The sequence below is a fragment of the Astyanax mexicanus genome, chromosome 22 (genome assembly GCF_023375975.1).
Source record: "Astyanax mexicanus isolate ESR-SI-001 chromosome 22, AstMex3_surface, whole genome shotgun sequence".
Lineage (NCBI taxonomy): Eukaryota > Metazoa > Chordata > Actinopteri > Characiformes > Acestrorhamphidae > Astyanax > Astyanax mexicanus.
The window spans coordinates 18380215-18392425 of NC_064429.1; the positions used below are offsets into that span (position 1 = coordinate 18380215).

Sequence of the window (12211 nt, forward strand, 5' to 3'; positions counted from 1 at the left end):
GTATATAATATAGTAGGTCTAAAATGAATCAGATAAAATGTTGACACACAATATTTAATAATAAAATGTGTGTTAGATCCTGAGAGCTCCATTGTGTAGGCTTTAAAATGGCTGAATTAACTCTGAGCTGATGTATTTGTTAGCTCGAAACAGATTTCCTCCATCGATAAACTTGCTCTACAAAACACAAAGATTTGTAGAGCAATTTTCCATGATTTTTCCAAAACTTTCTGAGAATTTTTATATTTTTCCAAAACTTATTTATATTTTCTTAAAACTTAGTACTGGAAATTGCTTTTTTCAGATTTTATGACTTTTCCAGGTTTTTCATGACCATATGAAGCCTGTCAATCAGAAGATAAAGGAGAACAGGACGCAACCCTTCAAAATCTGATATTTATTTGCTTTGGGCCATGAGCTACAACCACAAAGACGTTGTGCAAAGAAAGCCAAGATTGACACTTCAGAAAAGGTGACAAGCAGAGTATATAAGTAGATCTCGTCGGCAACCAGAGGACAGACACAGAGAGAAAACACACACTAATACTGCAGTAATACTTAAGCTTATAAACAAGACCAAAATAGCCACAGCATTCGACTTCAAAATATTAAGATACGCAATAATATTCATATATCAATACAGTATCAAAGCTTACGCTGAGCTTCTTTTATTCCCCGAAAATGATCTGCCTCTTAACAAAACCGCAAATCTTTGAAAAAAGAATACAAAAATATCAATAGCGGAGAGTCGGTCTATTAAAGGCGAGACACACAAGAGGCCCAGATGAAGAGAACAGACAGAGGATTTAGTCTGCTTTGTCTGAGTTATCTCACGAAACGCCTCCTCAGGGCCTCAGACTGTTCGAACAGGACTGAAGAAGCCAAAGTCTTAAGACTAAACACCAGTCTCAAGACATCCCTCCATGTTTTAAATCTCTGCTGAGCGCATTTCTAGTATACATGTTCGTGTTTGATGAGGGTAGACATGAGCTCATGTGAAAAGAACATCACTTTAAGTGTAACTGACAGAATATATGAAGAATAAAGCCACTGGTTTGACCATGTGCATCTATATTATCATCAGATTTAAAAAAACAACTTTTAAGATAGAAATCTGTTTTTTTTCCTCTTGTTTTTTTTTTTTGATAGCTTATAAATGAACGTTTCTGTCCTTTTCTTAACCCATGTGTGTAAATGTGTAAAATATTGCATAAGGGTAAAATATATATAGTATATATAGAGAGCATAGAGAATCAGATTCTTCAGAATATGTAGTGAAACCACAAAAGATGTGCAAAATAAAAAGAAGGCCTTTTCTGCATTGGTGAACATGAGCCAGAATAAAGAATTTGCTTGTTTTTACCAACAAATCTGACCTCTGAAACCAAGCAGCATGGCTACGGAAAAGACTGAGGAGGAAAGAAGTGAAGGTAAAGCAAATAAAAAAAACCCAGAACACAAAAAAGGAACGAAGAAAAAGAAACACGATGGAGAAATGGGTTTTGCCATCAGCTGGTCTCGTCTTCATCACTCGTCTTCTGTGGGGCTGCCATCAGACTGCTCCTGTAAACACACACCAGACGCAGAGTGAGAAGAGCTATACAATCACAAATACGAGTCACAACATTGGATGAAGCTATATCATGAATAAATACTATCAAAACTTAAAAAAGGAAAAAAAGCAACATGACTTTTTGAAGTAATAGCTTGTAATGCTTTAAAATGGGTGCTTCCCGGGTAACCAGGGTTAATTATTCCAGTTAGAAATCTCTTCATAATGAAGCATTTACTAGTGCATCTCAAAAAGTTAGAATATAATTGAAAAGTTACTTTATTTCAGTCATTAATTCAGTTAAAAATGTGAAACACCAAAAATCAGTGTCTCAGAAAATTAGAATTTTATATAAGACCAATTGTCCAATCAGTCCTGCTAAATAAATAAAAATCCATAATTCCATACAAGTCATCAGCAGAGGGAATCTTTTTCCTCCAGACTCTGATCCCTTGATTTCCAATTTACTGATGATCAGTGATGGTTTGGAGAGACATGTCATCTGCTGGTGTTGATCCACTGTGATTTATTATCAAGTCTAAAATCAGTGCAGTTTTGTTTTCCCACAAAATCTTACAGCACTTGTTTGCCTTACTTCTGCTGACAACTTTTATGGAGATGCAGAATTTCATTTTCCAGCAGGACTTGGCACACTGCCCACACTGCCAAAGGTACCAATTGGTCTCATATAATATTAAAATTTTCTGAGACACTGATTTTTGGGATTTTCTTGGCTGTAAGCCATAATCATCAACAATAAAATAAATAAGCGCTTATTAAAATAGATCACTTTGTGTAATACATCTATATAATATTTGAGTTTCACATTCTGAACTGAATTACTGAATTAAAGTAACTGTGTCAATGCTATACTTATTTTTTGAGAGGCACTAGTGTAGTTATATAACACATAAGTCTGTTTGAAGTCATTTGAAGTATGTTTGACAATATATTTGGGATAAGGTTTTGTTGTATTTGTCATATTTATAACTTCCATACAGGAGAGAGCAAATCTGTAGACCCATGAACACCAATGTAATGAATCCTGAGTCTGCATGGAATATACAGTTTATACCTTTAAAATTTAAATGTTCAAAAATGTATAAATATTATAAATTATCACAGCATTAAAACATTATTACATTATACGTTAATACTAGACTCACTAGAGTGGGTTAGCAATATTGCTAAATATGATTGAATAAAAACACAAATAATCTTAATGCAACCGTAGTAAAGAACATTTTATAAAATATGATTCATAATATAGTGTGAGTCAAAAGTCAATTCTAATCTATTTTAACAAGAACTAAATGGCAGAAATAAAGGTCAGTCAAACTTAAGTATCCTTAAGTGCATTCAAAAAGACCTTTAAAAACGTTATGATGGAACTGGCCCTCATCAGGACCGCTGTTGCACATTATAAATTTGTCAGAGTTACCAGCCTCAGACACCACAAGGTAACAGCAGCCCAGATAAGAGCTTAAACCTAAATGCTTTACAGAGTATTTTTTGGTTTGTTTAGCACTTTTAAGTTACTACATGATTTCTTATTTACAATTTAGTGAAAGAATCTATAAAAACACTGAATGAGAAGGTGTGTCCAAACTTTTGACTGTTATTGTCTATCCATCTTTCTTTTATCAACACAGTAGTATTGATTCAAATTTAAATGTTAACATTTTTGTAACAATATGTAACATTTTGAGCCCATGATTAAACAAATAAACACAATATGCTAATAAAAGAGTTCATTAGATTTCTGTAAATAATACTACATAATTAAAAACGAATGCATATATAAGTAACCATTATTAATAATATTCACCAAAACCTTCCTGTGCGATATTTAGGCTCACTCTGATTCTGAAAATCAGGGTCTGGATCCAGCTCTGTCTAACACTGACAGCTGCCCTGAGGAGACTCATTACGTGAAGGGGCTTGGTTACATACGTACCTCTCACTCCTGGATAACGAGACAGGCTGACACCAAAGCCCCCTTAAGGGATCTAGTGCTACTGGAAAGCTGTCATTCTAGTCTAGAGCTGACCAGATATAGAGCATAGAGAAGAGATGTGGTTGGATATTAGTACTCAGAAAAAGACTTACGGTTTTCATGTGAACTGCAGCAGAGGGAAGAAAGACAAGAAGAAGAGTGATAAAAGAATGAAGAGCAGGAAAGGGTCAATTTTAATCTTAATCTTAATTCTAATCGATACCTGATTCCACAGATAATCTAACACTTTGGATCCACTCACTGTCAACAAAATAGTTGCACCCAGAAGGAAGTGTCAGATTTGGAAGGAAGATATAATACATTTAGACTGAAATGAGGAACTCATGGTGATATTTATTGTGTAACAAGATGTTTGGCATGAAGTTGTAGAGGTTCCTCATGGTGCATGGCGAGTGTTGTTGGTGCATTAAATCAAATTCCACAAAACGTTTCAAGGGATTAAGGATTGTCTTGCAATGCATCTGTTAATGATATAGCTCAGGAGACAGCAGCAGTTTGTGGATGAGCATTGTTCTGCTGGAATAAAATAGCACACCTGAGTGTGAGTTTAGAAAAGATACTGCCACTGGTTGTCGAACCTCCTTAAAGAAGAATCTTAGTATAAAATGGACTGTATGGGGTGTAGTGAAACATAATAATGAGTACAAACTTTTCTAGAATAGTGCACCTCTGTTTGCCAACTGAATTCCAAAATATGGCGCTTTTACTGATGCTCCCAACAGGCTTACAATGCTAGTGATAGGGGCATAGCATTGCCCATGCAAAGAAATGGCTATTTTTCTACCATTACCAAGCTCAAAGTAGCTCCACACTTCATTGGTTAAATTTCATAGGCAGGCTATGCGGCATCTACAGGGGTTGGACAATGAAACTGAAACACTTGGTTTTAGACCACAATATATTATTGTCTCGACAGACAGTTCTGGTGGAAACAGGAGAGTTGAGGTGCACATTGAATCCTGCTGTGATTTGGACAGCCGTGGTTTTATGTTTTTTTTAATCTTGCATCCACAGTTAATCCTGTTGGATGTGGTTGGTCCTTCTTGGTGGTATGCTGAAGAAGAAGATCTGGCATTATACAACATACATAGCACCCCACACCAAAACACAAGACCTTGACTGGACTTATGTGAGCTTCATTCCTGTTGGATGATTTTCTCTGGATGCAACTATATTTTTGAAGATGAGCGTACCTCATAATTTCAACTGAATCATTTGTTATTATTATTAAAATGTCAACGAGTGGAGTGAAACTGATCAGAGAACTCCTGAGTAACATATTTGTGTGAAAGTGAGAAGAAGGAGAAAGTGGTAATGTGTGCTGATGCCAGTGGGAACTTACGTTCTCCTCCTGCTCCTCGTCGCTGTCGTCGTCGCTGACCACGGGTTTGGCTTTGGCCCGGCTCGGCCGCTTCTTGCCTTTATCTTGGCTGCGCTCCTCTCGCTTGCTCAGCTTGATCTTCACCTTTACTGACTTGGCTAGAACAAGCACAAAGAAACGACAGTCATGTGCTGAGAAGTGCTAAGTTTCATCAGTTTCTGATGGAAAAATAAACAGTTCCTCTCTTATAAGGTCTCTTATTACAAGATGTCCTTATTCGGCTGCCAAAAAAGAGAATATGCATAAACAAATTTGCATAAACAAATTAATATTTCAAAACAGAGATGTCTCAACTCTGACACTGCCTCTAAATAAGCTGGAGCAGAGCAGAACTAACATGAAAGTCATCTGCTCTGACGAGAGAAGAGGAAGCTGAGAGTGAAGCGTTGAGAACTCCTAAATGAAGGACTAGTCACCCTTGTTTTGGGCTGATGTAACCACATGAAATCTTCATGTGTAATGCGCACTTATAACAGCACTCATTTTAGTCATTATTAGCCAATGGCACTTATCTGTTCCAGGGGTTTTGAAGAAGTACTTGTAACTTTCCGAACTTGGAGTGCCTGCAACTGACAATAAGTGGCCACTAAATCTGCCGTTTTTCAGATACTTTTGAAAAGGCTGAACACAATGTTTTTTTGAAAAAGTGCCATCCAATCATTAAGGGTCGATTCTGCACTGCAGAGTAACTCAAGGGGGTCAGCAAGTGAGGGTCTGCGAGGAGTAAACACGAAAGATAAACAGAGAAATCTTACACTCAGTCTCAGACTCGTCGTCATCGTCGTCGTCGTCATTGCTGTCGTCTTCACTCTCTTCTTTGGCAATCTTCTGTCTGGCACTCTTGAACACGGACTGCAGCACGATGGAGTCTTCATAGATCTTTATAGGAGAAAACAGAGAAGAAAGTTTCTCACATTTATTCTCTTGGGACACTAGCTTGTCCCATTGCTATCTTACACCCTGCCAACAGTCTATTTTCATGCCTTTCCATTTGAATCGTTTAAATAGCAACAGAGCTTGTGAATATATTTACAGCGATGTGCATGGTGGTCTGAAAGTAAGGTGTGTTCAGGTAAATTCCTGGAGTATTGCTATCTTGGCAGTGGAAAATACAGGTGTGCTACTGACTGATTAAAATCCTGACTACAGTCAAACCGTTGACAACCGGCGTTCATTGCTATCTTGGCGACGCAGGTGCGCCGTGCATGCTCAACGCACATACATCCCTGCTCGTTACACACAAATACAAGTACATGCAGCTGTTCATAAACCCAACATTTACATCAATAATAAACAAAATACAAAATAAAATAACTTATCATTGCTGTTCCTGTAAATGACCTTCTCACGCACCATCACAGTGTGAATGAAAGGGGCAGTTTGCTCTGCTGAGAAGTGCCGAAGAGCTGTGCCGTTAAAATACCAATCCACCAAAGCCAGAGCGAACTTGACTCTTAAAGGAAATGTGAGGCAAGTGACACACTGATTGGTTTGTTTCATGTTACGCCCAATACACACCCATAATTATTTAAGAGAATAAGTACATGACTTTTTCTTTGGCACGTTTCGAGCTGCACTAGGTGTACTTTTCCCGTCGTTACGATAGTAAAGACACACTGACATGCCCTACATCACATAGGCAGTTCATATGGTTGATGGCTCGCCCCTAGAGTGCTAAAATAAGACCCTAAGGGTTGCATTTCTTAATTTCAGCTGATATGATACATTATAATTCCAATATCTACAGATCTTTACAGTATAAAAGCCACCACATTTGGTGTACACAATCAGGCTACATAAGCCTATGGTGTTCTGCCCTTTCTGCTCAGCTCAAATGCAGTGAACTGATAGCAGTGCCCTATAATGGACATCAGTCAATCAATGACAGGTGCTGTTAATAGTGTATATCTCTTAGAACCCTAGACTAGTTCTGCAGGATTGGTTTAAGTAGTTTATATTACATAAACCTACAAATTACACCCCCCTCACTCACCCCCCTTCCTTTTTTCATGTAAACAAGCTGTAGGAAGGAAGGGACAACGGCATAGAATATTGGATTAGCCATTGTGCTAAAAGCCAGCCTCAGCAGATGATGCAAATAGTCAGACTCCACAGGCTTGAAAAGTGTTTGCTGTTTTTCCAAGCTGGATTACTTGCTGTTCCTTGATGACAGGAGTATGTACTAGTTACAAAAAGTAAGTCTGTTCTGTGTTATAATATGTATATTATGATTCTTGATTATGAAGCTCAGAATACCAGCTTGTAGCTGCCATCCTAATAAAGATTAGTTTAGTTCACCATCACACGAACAATTAACAGTATGATCATATGATCATACTCCCAACTTTAAAATATAAATATACTCAGCGGAATATATACAGTTTTGTGGTAAAAGTGCAGAACATAACTCCTCAGACAGTAGTACTATTTACTATATCCAGCTGACTATTTCTCTTCTCTGTCTGTATCAGAGAAGATAAAACCATGGAATTGATTATAGAAGAGGAATCTTACCCATAATTCCACACTTTCTGGCAAAGCAATTGATGATGCTTTTATATCACTCCAAAAGAAACATGCTAAAAAGACTGTAAATGGAAAGGGATGCTCTAATCTAAAAATCCAATATCTGCTGACTTTAAGCCAGTCAAGTGTGCTTTAGATCTCAGTGAAAGACCAGGAGCTCTCATATGAACATCATATGAAAGCAGATATGTCTTCTAATGACAATTCTGGACAAGCCCCCTTAAAAGTACAGTACATTGCAAAATTGCATTTACGATACAATAAATGAAGAAAATAGTATTTTGGCAGTAATCTGGTTAAAGTGTTTTTAAATGCACTTGGGTAATCAGAACATGGGAAATCTCAAAAAAGATGTTTTCCTGAGTTACGCAAAAATTAATATACTTTTTATAATTTCTAATAGTATGAAAAGCAGTCCTTCCTACAGCTTTCTATAAGCTTTTTTTTAGAACAAGCAACTCTCCTTTCTGGTTACATCTGTATGCATGTACAGACTGAGAAAAACAAAAGAAATCAGAGTGTGTGATTGTGGTTAATTGTGCTTGTTCTTCTTAAGACGCAAGTTTTTATAGTGGGTATTTAAATGGAAATAAAATAATGAATGTAAGAAATGTAAAATGTAACTATATTTATATTAGTGGTTTCAGTTTTAGTTTCAATACTAGTATATAGTTTGAGGGGACATAAAGCCAACGTGGGGCGCTGGAATAAAGAATGCATGATAAATTGGACATTTTTAACACCTCTAGTTGGTTTCTATGGCCCGGATCAGTTTGTTTTCTCCCTTTGTTTGGTTTGGTTTCACACAGGTACAAATCTAAACGCACCAAAATGTGCACCAATAAACTACGCAAGCACACTGTCTCCTCTGATTGGTCAGAGCTGTCTGGCGCGGAAACAAGAAAGAAAATATAGCAATAAGATTCTATGTTTCAGCACATATATCTGTAAGCTGCTTTAACACAAAACACTGAAAATTTGTGTTTTCAATGCGACGTGTAGCGCAGATGTATTAAAAAGAGTGTCACAGCTGCACTCAGTGAATGCGGCACATACGGTCAGCGTTTGTTCATGTCTGGCTGATATATCAAATTAAATTGGGCTTGATCAGCAGTTTAGCTCAGTTAAAAAGAAGTAAATTTAATAGAGGGTTCTAATCATGGCCAGATCACGTTCTCACCACAAGTGAACCACTCCAGAAAAAAAATATGATTTGCGTGTTGGGCGGGGGTGGAGCAGACTGTTGATGTAATTAATTGCGCTAAAAAAATGTATTCGAATGCATTACTGATTCCAAATGAATTGCATGCATTAACACTTTAACATTGACAGCTCTAGTTTAAAAGTTTCCACATATATTAAAAAAAGTAAATGGCTTCATAATTTTGTAATTTTGCTATTTACGGTGATAAGACATTCATTACAGACATTCCAAACCACTGTTGCAATAAAAACTGTTCAATATCCGTGTTTCACTCACTTACCTGAGAACCTTCCAGATTGTAGGTTTGAGCATTGTGACAAAGGAGCATGACATCCTTCTCCAAATCACCCAGGCTCCTGTACTTGTGGCTGCGCACTCTCTCCTACAAATATATCACAGCATGTTTCAAAAGCTTAATCACCTATTAAAACTATTTAAATACAGTGCTAAGGAGAACTGGAGGCAACAGCATGATTGCATTGCAAATGAAAATGAGCAGAGTAGCTTGTAAGCACTTAATATTATCACATCTTTGTGCATCGTTGTGCATTAAAAATTCAATTAAAACCTTCATGCCTGGTTAATCCTATTATGAACTGTCCCGAGTTAATGAAAGTGTCACTCACTCTATTATCGAGCAATAACATGTCACAGCGATGAATACAGAATAGGAAGTCGAGCATCAAGGGAGGGACTTAGCTCATTGTTAGACGTTTTACCTTGATCTTCTTGAAGTCCACCGGCTTCCTTATCAGCTCGTAGTACTCTGGAAGCTCTTTCCTGGAGGGGAGCTGCACAAAGACCTCACTGAGCTGGCGGCCTGATCTGTAATCAGAGATAGTGGGGCAGGTTTAGTCTGAAGTTTAAGAGTGGAATCTCTGTATTGAGTATGACTGTGGGTTGCTGCTGAGCTTCTGTTCTAAAGAAGATCTCTGTATATTTGTCCAATAATATCAAAACAGGTGCAAAACAGAGTCTAAATGACATACTGCTCCAGCTGATGATTAATTTATCTGAGAAGCTATCGCTTATGACAGACACTCCAGGAGTGATTTGAGGGACATTAACAGCAGGGCTTTAAACTTAATTTTTTTCAGCAGGATAATGCTCACACCCACACAGCAAGAGTTTCCCAGGGATACTTTTCACTTTCTTGACCTGCCCCGTCACCTGAAGCATTTATGGGACCAACTGGGATACAAGCTTCAGCAACCTACAAGTGTGCTGGATCTACAGTGGCTTGCAAAGGTGTTCATAGCCCTTGAACTTTTTTCACAGTTCATCACCTTACAACCACAAACCTAACCTGCTGGAGGCTACTAAAAGCTTGAGACTGGGAATAAAATCCAACTTCCAGTAAGACAATGACCCTAAATATACAGCCAGAGCTACAGTGGAATACTTTACATTAAAGCAGATTCCTTTGTTAGAATGCCCCAGTCAAAGTCCTGACCTAAGTACCATTGAGCATCTGGCAAGATATGAAAATTGCTGTTCCCGGATGCACTCCATCCAACCTGGAGTTTGAGAGCTTGAGCTATTTTGCAAAGAAGAATAGGCAAAAATCTCAGACCCCATACAGACCTCCATACAACAAAAGGTTTGCAGCTGTAATTGCATTGAAAGGTGGCTTTTGTACATCAAACTTTTTAGATGTTGAATAAACATATCCTTTTACTCATACTTTACTAATATTGTAATAATTTATTGTAAGTTTCATTTCTTTCCAGGAACTCCTTGGTGTGTTTTTTTCTGTCAATGAGTGTAATTTAGTTCATATGAATAAAATGAAAAGTAGAAAGAAAAAAAGAGGACGTAATCTCAAACAATGTCTTCAGACTGAGTAGTTATTTTCACCATGCCTAGCTCTATTTCTTCAGCCAGATGATTCATCACCCATTTCATGATTAAATGAGGACTCACAGTGGTGCAATTACAGACCTGCTGGAGTGATTTTTTTGGAAGGATGCACACGATTGCGCTCATGATAACTTGCCATCAAAGTTTAATGCATGGTTTAAACCAGTTCTACAGATCGAAAATCCACCACAGATGGAATTTAAATAGCAGCATTGCTGCATTAGTCACACCACCCACACTGATCCAACTGTACACATAGACTGTATTACATCCAATTACCATAAATATTTCTCCAGTTTAAATAAGTCACGCTCCGATATTGCTCCAAAGTACAGCAGATGGTTAGGTTAACTTGTTGTTGATAAGCAGCAGCAATAAATAAACTGCAGGGAAACTGACAGACAGGTGAGCATGGGTCACGCTGATAAATTATCACTACAGAACATGATGGATGCAGGCCACTGAAATGGCTCAGAAGGTGAAAAATAAAGACTTTAACTAGGACACTAATTAATTACTGAGATGTATTGAGATTCAATACCTCATACTTTTCTGCAAATTATACCATTACAAAATGTCTCTTCATCTAAAACTACTAATGCAAAATTTATGAAGGAGATTTTACAAGGAAACTTATTGTTAAATATTTAACTGGAGATGATATGGATATTGATTTTAGAGGCATAAAGATTAAGATAACTCTTAGTAGAAAAATTGTAAAAATCTGACTCAAAGTGACACATCAGACAATTTAGTCTGAGGATCGCAAGATTGAATCCGAGGTTCTGCCATCATGCACTCTTTTGTTGGGTTGTAGGGCTGGACGATAACGCAAAAAAAAAAAATCAATTACCAATTTTGGCTGATTTTTAATCACACATCACAATTTCATGCACCTTGGCATGTTCTGCTCCACCAGTCTTACACATTGCTTTTGGATAACTTTATGCCACTCCTGGTGCAAAAATTCAAGCAGTTCAGCTTGGTTTGATGGCTTGTGATCATCCATCTTCCTTTTGATTATATTTCAGAAGTTTTCAATTTGGTAAAATTAAAGAAACTCATTTTTTTAAGTGTGGTGTAATAATTTTTTTGTTTCTAGTAAATGTTTTAAACTGTTTTAATATACTACATAAAACGCAGTAATATTTTTTTTGCAGCAGTATATTCTTTAACTTGGAAAAAGAATAAACGTTTTGTCATATCGTCAAAAATAATGTTATCGCAAAATTCGCAAAAGGCCATACCACCCCCTTTTTTCAGTTTAAGTACTGATGGTATTCTCATTATTCTTATGATTAATACAATAATAAGATTCATCACAATATGATTAAAAATCAATTTATTCTCCAGCTTTAGTGGGTAGGTGGCACTTTTTTCCCTCCATTTTCATGGTGATGCTGGGCAGCACAGGCATCCATTGGCTGATGTTTTAAAGCTGGAGAGATAGCGCTTTCCTCCCAGCATACAGGTTGCCTAGTTATGCTCCAGTAGCACTGGTTCAAAAAGAGGTTGTGATTTAGTTTTAGTTCTTGTGTGGTTCAGGAAAGGGAGGAACAAAGAGAAATAGAAAAAGAAGTCCTTTGTTTAACAGCTAGTTTACACACGGCTGCGAAAACCAATTAAAACCACTGTTTAACCCTATCTGTAGAATGTGCAAAACTAATGTGT

At 37.2% G+C, this 12211-nt stretch overlaps 1 protein-coding gene across 3 annotated transcripts in view; it reads right to left on the reverse strand.

Annotated features, from left to right (window-relative positions):
* Positions 1-382: 382 nt before the first annotated feature.
* smarca2 (SWI/SNF related, matrix associated, actin dependent regulator of chromatin, subfamily a, member 2) overlaps positions 383-12211 on the reverse strand; it is a 57098-nt gene continuing 45269 nt past the window's right edge. For all 3 annotated transcript variants that reach the window (XM_022664907.2, XM_022664906.2, XM_022664908.2), the window contains exons 30-34: positions 9400-9505; positions 8961-9062; positions 5706-5829; positions 4912-5048; positions 383-1563 (exon numbers count right to left, since the gene is read on the reverse strand). In XM_022664907.2, the coding sequence (XP_022520628.2) occupies positions 1528-1563; positions 4912-5048; positions 5706-5829; positions 8961-9062; positions 9400-9505 (505 nt within the window). In that variant the 3' untranslated portion in view covers positions 383-1527. The remainder of the gene's footprint in view (positions 1564-4911; positions 5049-5705; positions 5830-8960; positions 9063-9399; positions 9506-12211) is intronic.